The 22,149-nt window shown below is 42.2% G+C and overlaps 1 protein-coding gene across 5 annotated transcripts in view; it reads right to left on the bottom strand.

The window, feature by feature from the left end:
• Window positions 1–22,149, bottom strand: part of ZNF423 (zinc finger protein 423) — a 251,573-nt gene that overhangs the window by 24,134 nt on the left and 205,290 nt on the right. For 4 of the 5 annotated variants that reach the window (XM_072980849.2, XM_072980852.2, XM_072980851.2 and 1 more), the window contains 2 exons: window positions 9,384–9,515; window positions 7,269–7,384 (listed from right to left, as the gene is read on the bottom strand). The exons of the other annotated variant lie outside the window; for it this stretch is intronic. In XM_072980849.2, the coding sequence (XP_072836950.2) occupies window positions 7,269–7,384; window positions 9,384–9,515 (248 nt within the window). The remainder of the gene's footprint in view (window positions 1–7,268; window positions 7,385–9,383; window positions 9,516–22,149) is intronic. 5 annotated transcript variants of the gene reach the window in all.

A 22,149-nucleotide genomic window follows, 5' to 3' on the forward strand; every position in this document is an offset into this window, starting at 1 on the left:
ACCTCTGAGAGGGCATCCGAGGCACGGTGAGAGAACGGAAAGCGCCTCCCTCAGCTGCCCAGGCCTATTCTGCCATGCGCCAAGGGCAGTCACGTCCCCCTATGCACAGTGAAGGATAAGAACCTAGCTGTGCCTTGATATTGATGGTAAAGGTAAAGGTAAAGGTTCCCCTTGACATTTTCAGTCCAGTTGTGTTCGACTCTAGGGGCGTTGCTCATCCCCGTTTCCAAGCCATAGAGCCAGCGTTTGTCCGAAGACAGTTTCCATTGTCACGTGGTCAGCGTGACTAGGGAATGCCATTTTACCTTCCCACCGAGGTGGTACCTATTTATCTACTCACATTTGCATGCTTTCGAACTGCTAGGTTGACGAGGAGCTGGGACAGAGTGACGGGAGCTCACTCTGTCGCGTGGATTCGATCTTACGACTGCTGGTCTTCTGACCCTGCAGCATACAAAGGCTTCTGCGGTTTAGTCCGCAGTGCCACCACGTCCCACTTGATATTGATAAGTTTCTCCTTATCCCGACTTTATTTCTTTTCTGCCTCTATTTCATATCCATATAGATTCCCCCCTTCTTGCACTTCTATTTGCACACGTTTAGTACAACATTTTTACTAATGTGTGCATTTTTACTAATAGGCACATTCACTCAATACACACTTTAATTCTCCAACAGCTAAAATAAAACCATCTTTAAGCCTAAAACGTTTCATAGATTACAATTCAGTTCTCCAGATACCTGCTTATGTGTGTATCCTATCTTATTTTATCTTATTATAATTTAAACAACTTGTTTTATCTTATTATAATGTAAGCTTCAAAGAAATTGTCACAAGGCAATGCTATTTCAATTCCACTCTTCATACATATGCTCCCTGCACTCACATGTGTGTGTCTTTCTGCTATCCAGTGAGGATAACATTTTATGCAATGAGTAAAATGGACTCTAGGGCTAAACAGGAGTTCCTAAAGCACTACAGGCTCACCTATGATTGTGGTGGGGGTGGCGGAGGAGGAGAGGTGAGGGTTTGGGTCCCAGAAGCTACAAAGCATACTTCGTGATCTGCAGTTCTCACCTCAAAGGGAGCAAATTCCTCCAGACCACTTGCAACAATTTCATGGCTTGACTTGTGTCCAAATTCAAAAAGGTTTCTCTCCACTTCTGGTGTACCTGTGCTAGGGACAACCTGGCGGGCAGCCTGCTCCCTCCCTCATTGGTGTACTCCTTGCTTTCGTTTCCTTGACTTGCAGGCGTTCAAGAGGAAACGGAATGATTAGTAGCACACAAGCAAACAGCAGGAACTAATCCTTTAAACACAAATACTTCAGTGGCTATGCGATGGTTCCTCACAAAACAGTGGGGAGGAAGATCACAGGCAAGCCCCCTCCTTGAGATTCCTGCAAATTCTCTGCTATTCATTTGCCATTTGCCTAATGCAGTTCTTAAGACAATTAAGAACGTTAGGTTCCACCATTCTGATTAAAGAGTATAAGCTTTGTCAGCCATGCCTAGGATGAGTTCAGACCACCCACCCCCAAAAGTCTTCCTGCTGGTGGTCAAACTTTTGGGCACCTCGGTGACATAAGAAAAGACTTCCTTGAGTAAGGGCTGCTTTGTGCACTGATGCAGGGATGTCAGTCCGAGAGGTAGGCAGCTAAATGAGACTTTTCCTGGCCATTTACTACTGCTCATCCATCACACTGTTGCCATTTTACAAAATGGTTATTAAAATGTGAATGTTGGCAGAGGAGAGGAAGAAAGTTGCTAATCCTGGTTCCCTTTAACACCTGCTATAAAATGATGATAATACTTTGTCACATGCTATCAAGTTGATTCGAACTCATGGTGACCCTCTTAGGGTTTTTTTATATACAGAGTGTTCAGCAGTGGTTTACTAATGCCTCCCTCTGCTGGCACTGTGGAGCCACGCAGCTTGTTCCAGGCAAGCCACATAAGCCCAATGGCCACAGCCCTCTGGGTGATCTGGACTGACCCTTTTCCCCAGGAGACACATAGTGGAGAGTTAAACTCCCAGGCCCAGCCAGATGCTCAAACCCATTAAGCTATACCAAACAGTAAATGTACAAAAGTTGTTACAAAGCAAAAAAAGTGTGCTCCTTATATACCGCCCTATAGTGCTTCAAGCACTCTCTGAGCGGTTTACAAGTTAATTATGCAGGCTACACATTGCACACACACCCCAGCGAGCTGGGTACTCAGTTTACTGATCTCGGAAGGATAGAAGGCTGAGTCAACCTTGAGCCGCTACCTGGGATTGAACCCCAGGTCGTGAGCACATTTTTGGCTGCAGTACAGCAGTTTAACCACTGTGACACGATACAATTGTAACCCCAAATTACAGAGGATTTCCTTTTTAAAAAAATTAAAAACATGTTTTATCATTGAAACACATAATTCCTCAATTTAACCATCCAGCTCCTAGATTCGTGGTTTTTTTTGTTTTTTTATTTGGTGGTTGTGTATGTGTTGGGTTTTTTTTTTGTCACTCTAAAGTATGACACAAAGCAGCAGAACTAAATAGACAGAGAGGGTAGCTCATCTTTCAGCGGCTCCCCTTGAGTATTTGATTCAATGTGGCAAAGTAAATGGATTGCCATCAGGGAGGCTCCTGGAGAGGAATACAGCCTAAACAGGGGCTCGGCTCCAGGCACTTAGCAATTTGGCCCCCAAATTGCTAAAATGGAACCTTAGGGGGATGCAGTACACAGGGCCAACTCAAGAAGTCCTATTGATTTATTCATTTTAATAATTTTTTTAAAAAAACCCTGCCTTTCTTTGTAAAATAGTCAAACTGGTTTAACAAATTGCAACACTGTAGTACAATAGAACTCCTGCTTATATAATAGGAAAAATTAATCATCGACAAAACATAAGACAGCAGAATGAGAAAAAAAAAAGAAATGACAAGAAACCAATAGGTCAAATGTTATATTATTGCCAAATTGTGTTAGCGCAAGAGAGACCTCCGCAAGGTCAATTTAAAAGACAAGTAACAACAGAGCTGGAATAATCTGTTTTGCAAGTGCATTCCACAATCCAAGTGGCTGATGCAGAAAAGGCCCCGACTCTTGCAACGGCCCATGGACCCAACCTCTAAGACAAGGAGAAGGCCAAAAAATTCAGGCTACAGAAGGTTTTACAAGTCTAAATCCTCCCTTCATTCAGAAGATGTGCCTTTGGCTCTCCATTGTTTGAGTAAGGATAAATTTGACTTAAATTTAACTCAAGAGCTGAGTAGACACCTACCCAGGGTCATTAAATACCTCCTAAAATGTAAAGTAGAAGAATTAATGATGGCAAAGCATTACCACATATGGGTAAATATGCTTCTTCCATGAAGTATGGTAAGTATTTGCCTAGCAGAAGATTTATCACCACATTTCAGGTCTTTAAAGTCTTCACTAGATCTTATCCTGGGGAGATGGAATATCTACTATGCATTTCGTGACAAAACAGACTGGCAGTCTTGCACTTAACACTTGTGCCAGCTCTTGGGAGATAACATTTAGTTACTGAACAAGCATATGTCTTGGTAACTAGTTCGCAAAACACTGTATTCCTAGACAAAATGATCTCTGAAGAGGCATCCTATGAAAACTGTGACATATGTGCTATTTTAGCCATGAGGTGGTCATTACCAAAAGTGTAGCAAAAAAGACACCAGCATATGCAATTGTCCACATTTCCTCTAATATTCTTTTCCATTCCTATCCATCTATATGTGAAAGTGTGTGTGTTGCCATGTTAGATTACGTCTGTCCTTGTCAACACTACCTGCAGTTAATCATGGATGCAGAATTCCGCACTCTGATGGAAGGTGCTATTTCTGCGTGTTTTATTGTATACCACTTTTACTAATGAAAGCAATTAAAATTAGCACTTCACTGTCATCTCATAAGGCGACTGTTATTAGAAACAGACCAAGGGTCGGTCACTGCTAGAGACAGTCTTCTGTTAACCAGCTGCCCTGGAATACTTTCAATCAAAGTAAGATCGAAGGATTTCGCCACATAATCCAGTAAACCAGAGTTATCCTGCCCGTCAGTGAGGGTGTTGCACTGAGCTTTTAGGCCAAACAAAAAAAGAGCAAACCTTCTGACTCAAGGCAGGGATCACATTTGAAGAAGTCCTGGAGAGGGTGTACCCAACCTTTGAACCCACTATGGTGGCCATCAAGCAACCTCATTGGAGGGTAGGATACTGTGCAGCACAGCATTGGGGCCAGGCAAGTGCCCAATGCTGATAAGAGAAGCAAAGAATGTCTACTCTGGGCTGCTAACAATAAAAAATGGAATAAAAACAATATAATAAAATAACTTGTTAATGAAAATGGATTTCATTAACAAGGAAGCCACCAATAATGCAATTTTATTCATGCGTGCTGAGAAATAAGCCCCAGTATTTTTTAATTTTTTTGAGGAAAATACATATAGGATTGAAGACTAAATTTAAAATAAAATTTCCCACTCATTAATGAGCATTTAAAGATAATCTATCTGTATCTAGCAACCGTTATTTCGAAAAGGTCAATGCAATTGCCTGAAGAAATAGTGTTGCTTTTTACTAACATTGCTGGCATTTTGAAAGAGAGAAGGCTTGCAACACAGAAGCAAAAGAAGGCAGGGGGGGAAATCCCTCTCTCTCTCTCTCTCTCTCTCTCTCTCTTTCTCTCTCTCTCTCTCTTTTTGGAAAATCACACCTGCTTTTTCCAGCCACATTGTTTCTTTTCTCTAAACCATGCAATGCATGAGCAGAGGAACAAAACATAGCAAAAATAATCCACTTACTTTATTGAAATATTAGCAAGGTATAGTTGCAACTTTTGTACATTTATGCAAATGAAATTGCCAGAACAAGAGAAAGGATTCTCTCCCCCCCCCCCCTTGGAGAAAGAATCTAAAATCAACAAAGTGAAAAGATCAGTCCTCCCTTCGGAAGGAAGACAGCATGGCAGAAGAGACGGCGGCTTGGGAACTGGGGAATTTAATTTTTTTTTTTTTAAAAAGCACACTACACATATGCATAACTCTCCAAAGTTTAAGTACATCGTTGTTCATTAAGCTATCGATTTAAATGAGGCACAGTACACTGTCCCTTCAGACAGTCCTATTTAGCAGGGGTCTGCAAGAAAATTCCGAGAGAAGTGCAACTCGCATAGGATGTAGATGAAAAAAAAAAAAACAAGATAGAGAATGTGTTAGTGCATGCACCCCTTAAAAGTTAAAAAAAAAAAATCAAGTGGAGATTTTCAAGAACAGTGCAATTGTAGTATAGGTCCGAGTGCATTTTCTTTTTAATTGAAAGCCAGCCCTCCTGTTTGGACTCAGGCCTCCAGCTGAAGGTCAAACCCCTGAGTTTTGGAAGCTATTTTATCCGTGACAAATCTTGCAACGCTTCGCCCCTTGAAATCTCCTCCTATGAACAGTCAAAACCACATCTGTTCGGTCACAGATTGCGGAAGCAGGAGGGTGCAGGCATCCAAGAGGGAGTTCCCAGAGTCCTTGTGCCCGAGGCTGGCCTAAGGTATCTGGAAGCGCCAGGGGAGCTGGGGCTGCAGCTGTCACTGCCACCCCCACGGAGAAACGGCAAGGCAGGTTTTCACCTGCATCTGTGGATGGCAGATCTGCCAGAGGTTAGAGGGGTTGAGCCAGAACGTTTGGGCCAGTCCCAGTTTTGCTACTGGCTGGAGGCTACTGTACCTTTTTTTTTGGATGAAGTTGTGTGTATCAGGATAGCAAAAGGAACCACAGAAGGGCAGGGTTAAAACCATGTCCAGGCTTAACTACTTCAGAGAGTGGGAGGGAGCATCACAGGAGTGAATGCTCTTTTGTACATTAAAAAAAAACTTCACGTGCAGAAAAGAGAAAAGGGCAGGATAGGACCCTTCTTGCAGAGCATTCAATCATAGGATCTTCATTTTAAGAAGAACAACAGGCTTGCCTCCACCTGGCCCCCAATCAGCTGAGCGGTAGAACTAAGCCTTAAATCTGTGAGCAGGAAGGACAGACCAGTCTTCAGGCACTCAATGCCAATTCATGTCTGCTCTTTCATAAACCCGTTTTGGCTCATATCTGCCTTGAATTACATTTTTTTCCCCAAAAAAAGCATCCCTCCCAGTTGTATTCAAATCTATTTTTTTCTAACGCAGTTTCCAAACAGAGTGCATCCCTTTTTGATACGCATGTCAGCATGTTCGGGGGGGGGGGCTGAGAACATCCTGGCACGCATCAAAAAATTCAGAGGTGTGTCATACCTAAAGGATGACTGTATTCCAACCTGCATCTTAATGTGGAAAGTGTAGATCAGACTGATTCTCTTCAAAAATTGGAACAAAACCTTGGGCATCTTAATTAATGACTCATTCAAGCCCAGCAGAGTAAATCTCCCCCCATCAAAAAAAAAAAAAGCTATAATGTGCAGTAACTCAGACTCTCTAAGCTACCTTTGGTTTGTCACTGTATTTCTGGAAATAACTGGGACCCTTTTGGGTATGATCTATATATCTGGATCAAGATGCTTGCCTCAGCAGTTCCACCTCTGTGATCTCCCTGTGATCACCCAGATGCCTGTTAGTCAATATCTGTGTAAGAACTGTCTTTCTGCTGCCATGAACCTCATCCTGCCAAGATTCATCTCCTCCACCCCTGAACTGATAAAAGTCAATTACACTCAAGCTGTTAACAAAGAAACAAATTTACACGTATTTTTTTTTGACCCTGGGTCTCAAAAGGAGGTCAGGTTAGTCTTAATTTCCCTCAGTTTTGAGTCTATCTGGACCAAGGAGGGGTGGAAGAGAGAAGAGATGGAGAATGTCAAAATGTTACTTGAGTTTTTGTATGCTAATCTTTTCCTTAAATTATTAACCGATAGGAAGAAATTATTTACATTGTGCTCGGCGTGGACGCTGGCGGTGTGTCGCAACGCGCACTGTCAAAAGAAATCCTCAGAGCGAATGATTAGAGTTGTCGGGTCTTATTTATTTATGCTGCCCGTGCTCAGAGGACCTGTGTTTTGAGATTGCACCCAGAGAGTTAGAGAAAGAAGGATAGAGGATTTTCTGATGTTTCAGGAAAGCAAGGAAGGAGTGGGAGGCGGTGGGGGAGGAGGGAGGAAAGGAGGATTTCTCTTGATATTCGCTAAACAATGAGATTATTCCACACAGATAACAACAACAGAAACAAACAATGCAGATTTGCATTTGCTTCCCCCCCCCCTGTTTTTATTTATTTGAAAGGAAGGTGTACCTGAAGTTCGGTCTGAAAGAAGAACTTCTGTGGGCACTGGGAACAATCGTAAATTTTATCCTCTTGCCCGTGGACAGCAAAGATATGTTGCTGCAATTTATTTGCCTGTACAAAAACTAGAGAAACAACGACGACAACATTAGCAGGGGACAAAGAACAGACCAGCCTAGGCAAATTCACCCTGCCTGCCTGTCCAGGTATTTTGTGGCTCAGCACACACCTGATGAAAACTCAACCTTCCGTTGTATTGAGATGCAAAATTGACGGCCACCTCAATTTTGTTTTCCTCCTCTCCTTGCTTTTTCATTCATCTATTTTGTAATTAGGAGTTGGCTTCACACTAAGTTCGACGTATTTAAAGCCCACTGAAAATATGACTGGTTTTGAAGTCAATGATACGTAGGTGGGAACAAAATAAAAAGTAGGAGTAAAAACAAAATGTGGTGGTCCCTTAAAGGCTGAGTTTTATATTGTTCTGAAATATGAGCTTTCATGGACATGTCCACCTCATCAGGCTTGTCAATGTCATCAACATGCAAATAATTTAGGCTGGACTCAATCCTGTGGCCTAAATCCAAGCGTATGTCCCAAATACCGCTGACCCAATGAATCACTGGGATTGATCTTAGCATCAGCTTACCTTTCGGCAGTTGATTTGGTGGATCTGATGTTATTTGGACAAATCTCAAATCTTTTCTCACCTATTACAATTTTTGTGCATTTTGCAAAAGGAAAAAAGAAAAGAAAGAAAGAAAGAAAGAAAGAAAGAAAGAAAGAAAGAAAGAAAGAAAGAAAGAAAGAAAGAAAGAAAGAAAGAAAGAAAGAAAGAAAGAAAGAAAGAAAGAAAGAAAGAAAGGGGAGGGGTATTTTGTGCAAAAGAGTTATATTGTAAAACTCTTCTGTTTTGCACAATCTATAAACAAGGGTTGTTTAAAAACATGAAATACAAGGGGATGGCATTTTATTTATTTATTTTAATTTTGCTAAAAGTATTGCTGCTGGCCCAAAACCGTCTAGTATTTTTGCTCTCGTGCTGGAATGACAAATTTAGCAGCAGCCAACAGGTCTGTTTTTTAAATGGGTTGTATCAATTTTGTTAAGACACCCTTTCCCAATAAAAATGTGTCAGTATATTTTGCTTCCTTAGGCACACAGGCGGGCAGATAGTAAACCCAAGAGAAGTGGCTCTTTGGTGGCTTATAGTTGTTATCTTGAAGTAGCCATCGGACAGACATTTTTCAAGGTGCTTTGGGAATAACTGTTAAGTGCTTGTTTTGGAGAATCAAATCCTAAACCTCTCCATAGTTTGTGGCTCAGGTGCCCATTGCACCCTCTAACTTTTGAAGTGCCAGAAACGACAAATGGGGAAACACAAAAGAGGCTTTCCTTTTTAGGCAAAACAAAAGGGCTGGCACACGAAAAGTATGAAAATGAAAGAGGTGCCCCAAAAGAACCTTTAAAAGAACCTAAAACAAAAGAAATACAAAATATCTTGATGTGCAGAACACAGACGGCTAGTAGTAGAGATGTGCAGCTGTGCGCTTTTGGGGCTGCACCTCGAAGAATCCTGGGAATTGTAGTCCCGAAGCACAGATCTGCTCACCTCTTGTTAGCAGCATTTTATTGATGGTCCCGGTGGATGATTGTCATGGAATTGGGAAGGTGATAAAGCAAGCAGGGCCAGCCTGTGTCATCCCACAACTCCATGGTGTATACATTCAACATGTGCAACATGTGTCTTTCCCACCATAAATAACTTGTTCAAGGCAAGCAGGCAAGGCTAAAGTCGAGGGCAGTGTGAACCCACTCTCACGCCCTGATCAATGCTGAGAATTATTATGTCAAAATAATTCATTAAACTTAGTACGTGAAGGTTCAGGGGACAGTGGACAACGCGGCATTTTATGGGAAATGAAAGGTGGAGGGAAAGCCTTCTTCCCAAGCAGCCCAGTTTGAGAAATACTATTTGAAAGCTTTCGAGTAGAAGTTCCTCCACACACGCACGCACCTCCCCGGTCTTTCAAGGAAAGGAATACTGTATTTTAAAACTCCCCTGGGTGTCATTTCTGGATCAAACCATGCACATTGAGGCTTGTCTGGGACCAACCGTCTTACCTGTAAAACAAACAGGGCATTTGAATGTGCCTCCCATCCCCTCGAAGCTGTGCTCAATCAGGTGACACAGGAGCTTTGCCGGCGAGTCAAACATCTGGTTACACAGCTTGCACTCATGATTGATGCCTTCCTCTGCAAGGTTCAAATGATACAACTTGTTAGTGACACAGCAGATTAGCGTCTGAAATGCAGCAGTCGGCGAGGAATCGGGAGTGCCGGATTGGGAGACTTCCGGGACCCGACTAGGTTTCTCTTTCTGCAGGGCCCACCCTTGCAAAAGCACAGCATCATACGTTCGCGGAGTGCATTCAGGTGTATGGCCGCAAGTCAATTTTTGTGGGGCATTTCTGCTCTTCAGCCGTGATGGAAGTGACACGGTGATCAAACCACAGGTAATGTACATGGCTGTTTCCCCGGGCCTATGACACAATGCCATCTCTCAACACGTTACTCAAACACACACCGAAAACTACAAACAGAACATTGTTGCTGTGGGCACAGAATACGTCAGTATGTATTTTTAAGAATCCTCAAATCACACCGAACAGGCAAGTTAAGCACGGGAGTTCAGGCAAGGCTATCAGAGCAGCATCACAGAAAGCATCCTTGAACACCATCTGCATTGCAGCAAAGATAAGAAAGAAGACAACAATGCATAGGGGGAAAAAAGAGAGAGAGAGAGAGAGAGAGAGAGAGAAGGGTTTGAATCCAGCAAATGGTCTACATGGAGCTGTTTATGGTGATTCAGTTTAGGCATCTGAAACTCTCCTTCCAATATGGCTTTTCTCTTATTTCTGCTACAGACAAGGCGATGGATCTTCTCAGTTGAGTCTGGAGGCCAACCAGACAACGCAGGAGCAAAGACGCTTGTCTCTACAAAGCAGTGGACAAGGAACCCACATTGTTAAAACAGTCCTTTGAATGCTTCTGAGCAGGCCTAAACTATTGGAGGGGGGGGGGAATAATGTTGAATCAGAGCCTTTCTGGATGCTTTACAAGCCGCTTCTCAGTTGTCAATTTAAAACTTTTCAGTTTTAAAACACTCCTTTCAAAGCAGCTTGCTTCTTCAAGGATTCAAAGAGAAGCTTCTAAAATAATGTCCACCTCTGTGTGTGTGAAAGGGTTCCTTTTTCCATACTCTCTCTCTCTTCTGGAAAAAGAGAGATTCAAACCTGTGACTTCATGTATAGTTCTTTTATCTACCATGTGCCATCACGTTCCATCACATGCCTAACAACCAAACCAAACATATAGGGCAATTATCCGTTTGGTTTACCCGAGTTTGGTTCATGCTACTTATATGCTATTTTGGGCTGAGTCTGGAAGCATGGCAAACCGTTAAAGCTGCGACAAACAAAACTCAAAAATAATAAAAATATAATAGGTTCCTGTTGATGTGGAAAGTCGTCCCACTGGAGGCAAGACCTTTTAATTTGCAAATCCACTTCTGGATTATAAGGACTTCTTCTCACTGGTGGGTTTTTTTTAATTGCACTCCCGCAAGAGTCCATTATATATTTTCTATGTCGATGAAACCATCCAGAAAGATGTGAAAAAGGACAAAGGGGGAAAGCGGCATGGAAGGGGAAAACGAAAAGAAAGTTTAGCCTGAGAAATATGTCCCTTTTAAACACAAAATATGAAAAAAAAAAGTCCTGAGATATGGATGGACCTTGTGTAATGCAGTGGTTAGAATGCTTGACCCCAGGGAGGAGACCTGGGTTCAAATGCCCACTTCAACTCCTAGGGAATGAAAGCCACTCAACATCTCTAAGTCTCACTCATGTCACAACATTGTTATATAGCAGCAGGGGAGAAGGCAAGCATCTCGACTACCTTATGCTTTCTAGAGGAAAAGCAGGTTGCAAATATAGTGATAAATCAAATTACAAACCTCGAGGGCTAGACAAATGCTCAATTTTGCAGGAAGGCTTTCTTGAAAAAGAGAAAGCCTTGTTGACCTGCTGAGGCAGCACTTCTTGGTGGTGACAGTGGACTGGCCGCACATGGGATATAGTGACAGCCAGTTATTTACTTCCTGTTTATTCCATAGGAATAAGGAAAGGATGTCGGAAGGGATGGAAGAAGCAACGTGATAAATATATCTGTAAGAGAGACCAACCTAATAGGCGAAGCATATGCAACCCCTCTCATTTTTAACATAAAAAGCAGATTTCTACCCCTTGCTGTGCCAAGCCTTTCCATATTGTTCTCCTTAAGCTCTCAATCTGCTTGTGGATCTATTGATTCAATGCTGAGCAAACACTGCATCAAATCAGTGATTCTTCAGGTCGCTTTCTCTGTCTCTCAAGTTCAGAATAATAAGCATTAATTTTACACTTCATTTCTCCATACAAGAGAGAGAGAGAGAGGGAGGGATAGAGAGAAAGAGAGAGAGAACGTGGTCCTTGTTTAAAACAAGTAGGCCTGCGGGATTTTATCAGGCAGAAACTATGTCAGGCCAAAAGAGGAACAGAGCGCTTTGTGTAAAAGTGTCGTGGGGAGATGATAGTATTCTGTAATGTTCCCAGTACCTACTTTTGTCTCCAAAAGCATTTGATCCCTTGCAGACACATATACTTATTTCCATACAGGTCTTGAGGGAAAGCCAGTAGGAATGGGAGCTTATTATCTGAATCCTGAAGGTGAAACCTGGGGGGTGCCCACTGATGCTAAAGGCAGGCATAGGGGTGCATTTGGAGGTACATAATTTACTGCCTGTTAGTGAGGATTAGTGAGTTGCGCTGACCCGGTTGAAGTGCGGTGGTGAAATTTAGCTCCCATTGTTCTTCAGTTCAAATGCATTTGTGTGGTGTTGATAGGAACACGCTTCACAGCCCTTCCGACTCTCCTGCCCTGCCTCAGCTGATACTGTGGCACCACGCCTTGGCGTTCAAGTGATTTCAGTGGCAGGGAAAAAAATCTGCATTTGCTGCATATTAGAAAAAGCCTCTGAGTCTGTAAGAGAGCTGATAAGGGCATCCTCCTGGAAGGGTCTCTGTATAATTAATAATGCTGCATGAAGCCCACGTACACGTAGCCACTACCATTCTAATTATAAACTATAGTAATGGCAGCCTAATATGAGCAATGCCACAAGTAAAAGGAGACAGGCTAACATACGCTCAAGCCAAGAATGAATAGATAAGAGGCATGTACAGTTAAGAAAAAAGACCATCTCGTTTACTGTTAAGACAAAGCAAACCAATCATGGAACCACAGAATAATGAAATAATGCTCCCTCCAATCTGATTTAATATAACAAGGTTCTCCCTCAAGGAAAGATGAAGGGGGAATAGCCTCCTACCTTACTGTATTGTAAAGACATAAGGCAACCTGGTGCTTGGTTTGGACACAGGGGTATGAATCCCATACTATTTTTCTCCCAGAACGGTCTGTTTCTCCTTCGTTGCAAGAAATTAGGGTAATGAAAGCAGGCGTGCATTATTTGTGCAAATAACATGCATACATCCCTTCGTTAATGACACCCCAGTTAATGTGTGGGTACAAACATTCAGCGCGACCACATGTTGAACATGGCCTTTCCCCCTTTTAAAGAGATCGTGCCTCGCCTCATTGTCCTGTCTGTCAATTCTGTGTCTTCCTTAAAAGGATCAAGCTTGTCAGTTGTGGTGGTGGGGAATTTGATTTTAGCAAAACTAATTTAATTAAAATCTTTCTAAGACAAAGGATTAGGGGAAAGAAGGGTTAATTCCCTCTCACCGCCCCAAAAAACCCCACCCTCCTCCATTAACCCACGGTGCTTTCCAGGTTAATAAACTGTGCCCCACACCTAATTGCAAAGCTTGAAGTTGGCCCTTATTCCTGAGTTTTACGCTTGGAGTGGCTGAGATCAGATCTCATCATAAAGGAATCTTTGCCTCTCTGTTTAAAAAAAAAAGGCCTGGAGGAGGAAAGCACTCATTTCACACTCCAGACAGACAACACAATTACAGTATCGATTTGTCATTAAACACTGCAGAGCGGATAACGGCACCGCACCAAATTCTAGGCAAAGGAACCGCTTAGACCGCCAGCGAGAAAGCACGCCTTGCCTCTGCTAATCTAATTGCTGTTGTCATGTTGGAATGTCATTAGTTCCATGTGTCATTTCGGAAACCTCGCTTCTTTTCTGTCTTGTCAGGATCTTTGCTCGAGTTTCAAAAGGCTCCGTCAAGATTTCCCACTTAAATGTGGGTTGCCTCCCCCAAACCACGCACCGCACCGCCTCCCCACCTACCCCCTACTGCTTTCTGCAACTGGTCCCCTAGAGAACACTCCCCCAGGATCCTTTTCGAGGGGCATCTCCCCCCCCCGAGGCATTTTCTTTCCCCGCAGGCCTTTGGGAATCACAAATGAGTTCAGGTGGTTTTTATGTGGGGCTGGAGGGACAAAAGGAACCCCTCAGAACTGTACCCTGACAATTAAGGAGTCTGGCTCTTTTTTAAATTTTTTTTTAAAGCACGGGATTGATGGCGTGGACCTGGAAAAGGATCACCTGGGGAACTGGGTGTAGCCCTCTGAGGGTTGATGGAGGTCAGTTGCTATAGCAACAGAGAATGAGCTCAACCTTGTAACTGACCCTTATCTTTTTTTGATCTGTTGGCCACTTGGGGCCAGGGCTGGAAATCAACTGGAAAATAATCCGGTCACATATCATAAAGAAAACTATCTATACTTATTTACCCAGGTAGAGGCTGAAATCCTCTGCATGGGTGATTTGCTTATATTTAAGTGCCTCCCACCCTTAATGTCTGCACAGCATTTTGCAAACTGCACACCCGTCGTCTACGCTGCAGACGGTGCTCAGAAACGTTGGAACACGCATTCTGAGGAACTGGGTGCAGCTTCAAATTTTCAGGTACCTTTGTTTTTTCTCTCTCCATTAGACGGGAATATTTATATTCTGTCTTTCAGCTTTCAAGAAATAGCTGACAAACTTCCCACCCCTGATAAAGTAGATAATAAGCCTGCACAATTAAAAAACAACAACATACAAAAGCAGGCTGAAACATAATTAATGCCAAGTGCCTGAGAAAATAAAAAGGTCTTGTCCTGATGTTAAAAAGGAAGAGAGGGAGAGTAATAAAGAGAAAACTTCTGGAGAGGTCATTTCACAGACAGCATGCCACCATAGAGAAGGCCCTGTTCCCTGAACATCACAAACCAGATTGTGGACAGTGGGGGGGACCAAATAATTGTGATGAGACCCCCAAACTTTGAAACAGACAGACAAATGTAATCCTGGATTAACTAGAATACCATTTACATTTTAAAAGTATATTGAAAATGGGAGGGGGGAAAGGCCATGTAATGAGCAACTGGCACACGAACTTGCTTGAGCCACAAAGCTCCTTGGCGCCTTAAAGATTAACACTTATATTTTGGTGTAAATTTTCACAGACTACAATGCACTCCATCAGGTGCATGAAGTAGAGTGCTGTCTACAACGAGTCGGCAGCTAGAGTAGTGATGGCCACAAAGTGGAAATTTGAGACATGGCTAACAAAAGAAGATTGGAGGGATAAAATGGTTGAATATGCCACAATGGCAAAACTCCCAAATTATGTAAAGAGAAGATCATTTAGAGAGTTTGAAAAAAAAGTGGGAAAATTATTTTGACTATTATAAATAATTAAGAGTATAGAACCATCTTTGCAAAAAGTACTATGTAAAACGAGTAGAGTTCACATTCTAAAATGTTAATAAAAACTAAAATGCAGCACTGTTTAGAAAACTATGTGTAGTACAGATGTTAAAATAAGAAGGCTGTATAAACTATATAAATGGGCTGATAGTTGCATATGTACATATACTGTATATGAAATGTATGAAAACATCTACATATTTCAAATTTGCTAAAAAAAATTACAGATGTGTTTGTCTGGGTCAAGTCTCCATTTTTAACCATTCCTGCCCTGAAACATATCTTCTTTGTTTCTGTCACTTTTTGTCCAATAGGCATGCCTCCAGTCACAGTCAATCACACTGTTGATACTAAATTAACACTACATTAACAAAATAATAATTATCATCAGTTTTACGAGGAGGGAATAAGAGAGTAAGTTCATTGGAGTGGAAACATTAAAACACCGAATCTCACATATCAACATGAACAGCTGCCTTTGTAGATTTGTCAGAGAAATACATATGTATCATGTCAGCCTCATCAGTCATTATTTTTTGTTTTATTTTGGAATAAAAGTCTTCAGAGACACTGAACAATGATGTAACTCAGGAGATCTAAATGGACACATTCTAATTTCAGTCAACGCATTCCTGGTGTGTAATGTTCATTATGTGAAACTCTGCTTCACTGTGTATTGGTTGGAATCTATCTGTGGTAAATAAGATTTGGCCTTCAACCTTTTCTGACCTGGGTAACACCTTTAGCTGAAACATCTTCCTGGGGACCCAGTTCGTTACGTTTTGTCCTATATTTGTATGGTGGTAGTGCTGTAGTTATGACCCACCTCAGGTCACTGCTGTGACCCAGAAGTGGGTTCTGATTCAGCCATTCAGGATCAATGAATAAAAACATACTATAATCCTTACCCACATGCATGAGGATGAGAATGCAAAGATGATTTTTAAAATTGCCAGCCCTTTTCAGAGAAATGCCAATAGAATGGCAAACCTTGAATTACAACTGGGGATAAACCAGAAACCAACACAACCCTAACTACAGATGGGGCAAAGGGATGTAAAATTTGAGATTTATGCCATCCCTGAAACAAACCTAGTAATAAGTAGTTGTTTCAGTTACACATAACACTCCATTAGCACATTAAATCAGAGTAGATCTTACTAGACCAAGATGAATCATTGGTTTTGGTCTTTAAAGATCTTCAGGAGTCAAACGGCTGGAGAATGGGTGATACTGGGGGCAAGCAGGCAACCGTGGTCCTCATCTCCCTGTGTGTTGGCCCTATATAGGGGGACTAAGAAGTACAATCATGGCCAAAAATATTGGTACCCTTGCAATTCTGTCAGAAAATGCAACCCTTCTCTCAGAAAATTGTTGCAGTTACAAATGTTTTGGAACTCACATGTTCATTTCTTTGGTTTGCATTGGAACAACATAAAAAAACAGAGAAGAAAAGTCAGATCTGATACAATGCCACACAGAAACCCAAAAATGCACTGGCCAGAATTATTGGCACCCTATCTAACTTGTAAGAAATAATTGCTTTTCAAGCATGTGATGCTCCTTTAATTCGTATTTAGACACATCTGTCGCGAGTAAGAGGTGTGGGCAATATAGTAATCACACTTGCAACCGGTTAAGATGGAGAAAAGTTGACCCACCCTTTGTGTTGTGTGTGACACTGAGCATGGAGAAAGAATGAAGTGTAAAGAGTTGTCTGTGGATTAGAGAGAAAAAAAATTGTGGAAAAACATCAACAATCTCAAGGCTACAAATCCATCTCCAGAGATCTTAATGTTCATGTGTCCACTGTGTGCAACATCATCAAGAGGTTTACAGCCCATGGCACTATAGCTAACCTCCCTGGATGTGGATGGAAGAGCAAAATTACTGAAAAATTACAACGAAGGGTTGTTCAAATGGTGGATACAGAACCGAGATTAACTTCCCAACAAATTCAAGCCGATCTGCAGACACAGGGTACAACAGTGTCTGCTCACACTATCCGTCGCCATCTGAATGAAAAGGGATGCTATGGAAGAAGACCCAAGATGACACAAAGGCATAAAAAAGCAAGACAAGTATGCCAAAACTTATGTGACAAAACCACAATCCATCCAGGAGAATATACTGTGGACAGATGAGACAAAAGTAGAGCTTTTTGGTCAAGGACATCATGGCACTGCTGACAGAAAAAGAAATGAGGCATTCAAAGAAAAGAACACAGTCCCTGCAATCAAACATTGCGGAGGTTCAAAGATGTTTTTGGGGTTGCTTTGCTGCCTCTGGCACTGGATGCCTTCAGTGTGTGAACAGTATCATGAAACCTGATGATTACCAAAGCATTTTGGGGTGCAATGTAGTGGCCAGTGTCAGAAAGCTGGGTCTCCACCAGAGGTCATGGGTCTTCCAGCAGGACAATGACTCGAAACACACTTCAAAAAGCATTCGGAAATGGTTACAAACAAAGTGCTGGGGAGTTCTGAAATGGCCAGCAATGAGTCCAGATCAGAATCCCATAGAACACCTGCGGAGAGATCTCAAAAAAGCAGTTGGGAAAACACATCCTCCAAATCTGAAGGCCCTGGAGCAGTTTGCAAAAGAAGAGTGGTCCAAAATTCCAGCAGAGAGGTGTAAGAAACTCATTCATGGTTACAGGAAGCAAATGATTTCAGTTATTTTTTTTCCAAAGGGGGTGTACCAAATATTAAGTTAAGGGTGTCAATAATTTTGGCCAGTGCATTTTGGGGTTTCTGTGTGGGATTGTCTCAGATCTGACTTTTCTTCTCTGTGGTTTTGTGTGTGTGTGTGTGTGTGTGTGTGTGTGTGTGTGTGTGTGTGTGTGTGTGTGTGTGTGTGTGTGTGTGTGTGTGTGTGTGTGTGTGTGTGTCGTTCCATCACAAACCAAAGAAACAAACATGTGACTACCAAAACATTTGCAACGGCAACAATTTTCTGAGAAAAGAGTTGCATTTTCTGAAAGAATTGCAAGGGTGCCAATATTTTTGGCCATGACTGTAGAAAACTGTATAAAGGGAATGTAGTCCAAGAGCTGAAGGCTGCCTTTGAAAGACGAAAACCTTGCCATGTGGGGCTTCAGCAGCTCATACCCCCTTCCACCGCTCTTCATGGGGACTCCATTTTTAACTGGCATTGAGACATCAAGTGTTCTGCAGAAAAAGAGATTTTGCATTCTAACTCAATTTCTGCGATCTAGGGTGACACAACACCGGTGTATTTTATGAGCTGCCTATCGGTGATGAAAATCCTCTATGCCTGCTTCATTCTTATGACAATTTTACTATTATGTTTTTAAGGGATATGAAAGCTGTCTGCAGTGGTTAGAAACATCACTTTAATGAAAAGTGATAACAGCAGGAATTTGATCCGTCTAGATATTGCATTTTAAAAAGGCAACAAGACAAACTGGATTTTCAAAGTGTGAATTTGGTCTTGGCTCGAGTTTGTGGCAGAAAAGTAATAATGATTCACGTTCTTTATTCAGGCCAATGTGTGCTAGGCTTCCTTTCCACAGAGACCCAACCACGGAAATGGAGAATCTGTTTTGTCTTTTTTTTAAGAAGGGGCACAGGCTGTCTGAAGATAGGATTCTGCAAACCCCCTTTACCACATGCCATTGGTAACAAACCATCATCTCTTGTATGGAATCCACTCTGTTGTTATTGGCATCCAGAAGCAACAGTAGTGGATGTATAGGAGGGGCCAGTGAAGACCTAGCATCCCCTCTCTTATAAAGAGATAGATGGGTTGCTATGAGGGCAAATGAACACCTTCCCTGCAGGGCACACCCAGATGGAATAAGCAGAGATGTCTAATTCAATGCTAGAAGTTGTCCCCGGAAGGCCAAAAGACCATGCCCTTCCACCCCCTTAGCATTCTGTCCTTTTGCTGTATTGAACATGTGGACCGGACATGCAACCAATGGGCAAAAAGCCGGAAACTGTGACTGCCTAATGCACAAAACAGCCCCCACCAGGATAAGGGCTGTAAAATGTTTCCACCAAGTTGCTGGTTAAACACAAATGGGGTACACATGTTCTCATGTTATGGGAAACACCAATACTGAGAAAAAGAGAGCGAAAAATTAAAAAGAGTTTTGCTCTACAGTATTTGTATTTTGAATGTTAATTTGACAAAAAGAAGTGTGCATGAGGGAATGTTTATAATCAGAACTCCAATAAACTCACAAATGAGTCTAGTATTTTATAAGCTTGTTAGGAACAAATCACTCCCTTAGCTTGTATTTACTTACTGATGAATCATAAAAGGCCTCAATACACAAAGAGTAAATTCAGAGAAAGGTTCCCTCCCATTTTGACAGACAACAGATATCCTACAAACCTTCCAACCGACAGTCTGGTCCCATCCGTCTTACAAAGAACTGTTCTATGCAAATTTAAAGCGACAAGCTGATTGGTCCTAAGGGCCAACAAACTGAAACTTAATCCAGATAAGACAGAGATCCTACAGTTGGGAGGAGCATTGGACCAGTTAGAGGAATATTTACCTGGCCTTGATGGAGCAAGACTCCCCCCCGAAGGATCGGGTTCGCAGCCTGGGCACACTCTTTCTATACAGGTGCAAATACCTGCTGTGGCTAAGAGTGCTTTTCATCAACTTTGGCCGATTGCCCGGCTGCGTCTCTACCTGGACACGAAATGCTGAACAACAGTGGCTCATATGTTGGTAATCTCCAAAATAGATTACTGTATCATCCTCTACGTAGGTATGCCCTTGAAGTCAATACAGAAACTACAGCAGGTCCAAAATTACAGGTACCAGCAGATATGAATACATATCCTCAGTCTTGGCACGCTTTCATTGGCTTCCTGTTCATTTCTGTGTTCAATTTAAGGTGCTGCTCGTAACCTATAAAGCCCGTAATGGTTTAGGACCTTGTTATTTAGCAGAATATCTCTGACACAAAATATCTCATCCCACATGTTCCTCACAGTCCTTGATGCTAAGAATTGAAACACCCAAGGAAGCCAAAAAAGCCAGCATGAGGAACCAAGATTTTTGGGGGCTGTGGCTCCTTCCCTCTGGAACAAGCTTCCTACAGAGGTTCGCCAGGCGCGCTTTCTCTCTCTCTGTTTCCAGACACTATTTCAGACTGAATTATATAAATCTGCCTTTACTAGTGTGAATGTTGTCTTGAGATGTTCAGATGGCTTTCAATTTGTGTTTTTTTTTAAATTTTAAAGGTGGTTTTAGCTAGTGACAGGTTTATTGTTTTTAATTGTATTTCACCATATTTATTACACAGTGTTTTTATTGTATGATTTTATTGCATATTGTGAGCTGCCCAGAGAGTGATATCACTAATGGGGTGGTATATAGAAGTGAAATGAACGAACGAACGAACGAACAAACAAACAAACAAACAAACAAACAAATGGAAAAGGCACCCTTCCTCGCAGAAGCATAAAACTGGCTTCCTCATCCTACCCTTCTGTTGCCTGGGGAGCCGTCTTCGGGAGCACGTCCAATTGCACTAATCTGCATAATGATGAAGCTGCAGAGGGACTGGCTCAGCCTTAAGGGGCTCCAAAGAAAATACACACTAAGCAAGCATGGCTGGATGAACAATACAAGCTGCATGGTGCAAGAGAATAAACAGAGAAATCTGGCCAGATGTGAAAGCTCTCGACCTGGATAAGCCCAAGCTTCACTGGGATCGGCCGTGATTCTTCCCACTATTAAAAACACACACACACACAAAAAACCCTACAGTGGAGAAGACAGACAAAGTTTGGGCCTCGTGCCAGCAGCTGCTCAAGGTAGAACTAAGAGCTCCTCCTGGCTTGCTGCACTGCTGCCCTCTCTCTCTCTCTCTCTCTCTCTCTCTCTCTCTCTCTTTGTGTGTGTGTGTGTGTGTGTGTGTGTGTGTGTGTGTGTGTGTGTGTGAGACACAGAGACAGAGAGACACAGACAGACAAACACACACAGAGATTCACCAGTGCTGTACATTAAGCAATTCCTATAGACTGGGATGAGAAAATGTTTTTCCTCCTAGGAATTACACTTCCTCAGAAGTAGCCAGTTGAGGGAGAGGACGTGGCGGTGGCTGTGGGCAGGGCATGAGTCAAAAGTGGACAGGGAAAGGGGTCCATGGTGGCTGGGAGTTTCAGTCTCCAAAGTAACATGTCCCATTTTTGGAGCGTGACCACCTCCCCAAGACTTCTGAACTGATGAACGGATTACTTTTAGACCACCAGATCACACAAGAGTTTTTGGAGCAGCGTGCAATACATTGAAAAAAAAAAGGAAAAAAACCAAACCATGGAAGTAACGATTAGAGACAGCATTAATGAAGAAAAATGCCATTGATGTAAATTTTAGCTAGGAATTGCTACAAGTTGCGATGCATGAAACTGCACATGCCTGTGGCTGTGGCCATTCATAGCTGAGATTTATGCAAATGGAGCTATGCCAGAGCACATAACTAACATATTCTGGCCAATAACTTTCTGAATATATAATATTAAATAATACAGAAGATGTAAATTTCTAATTAATTAAAAAAAAATCAGAAACCACTTTGCCAGGATGCATATTTTATATTCAAGTATAACACCTGTGTACATCAGAACTACACGCAGAATGATTCTGCGATGCCCAAATATCATGTTAGGTATACCTGCATCAGTCTGATGCCTGAACCTACGACAACGGTAGGATCCTCTCTGCTATCTTAGAATGACCAGGAAAGGGGGGAAAAGCTCCAGGCATGGGACGCTCAAAGCCCAGAGGCTTCAAAGTCAGTTTGAGCCTCTTTAAAATGGAATATGTGCAACAGACACTTTTCATATCCATCTGATATAACCAGACTGATTCTAGATTGGGCCAAGCAAGTTTAAGCATAAGTAAAGAAGAAGTAAATGGGGCTACTTGCTGACACATTTGCAACAAAGTTTGCATTATTCCTCTGCTTCCAGAGGTCCAAATTTTCTTATGCATGGGCCAGGTTTCCCCAGAGCATAAAAAGTTACTTTTCTGGACCATAGCTCACAGAATCCTCCAAACTGCTGCCCATACTCTGGACCACGGAAGCCGGTAGAAGCTTTCAAATTGTGCTTGGAAACAACCACAACTCCC

The sequence above is a fragment of the Pogona vitticeps genome, chromosome 10 (genome assembly GCF_051106095.1).
Source record: "Pogona vitticeps strain Pit_001003342236 chromosome 10, PviZW2.1, whole genome shotgun sequence".
Lineage (NCBI taxonomy): Eukaryota > Metazoa > Chordata > Lepidosauria > Squamata > Agamidae > Pogona > Pogona vitticeps.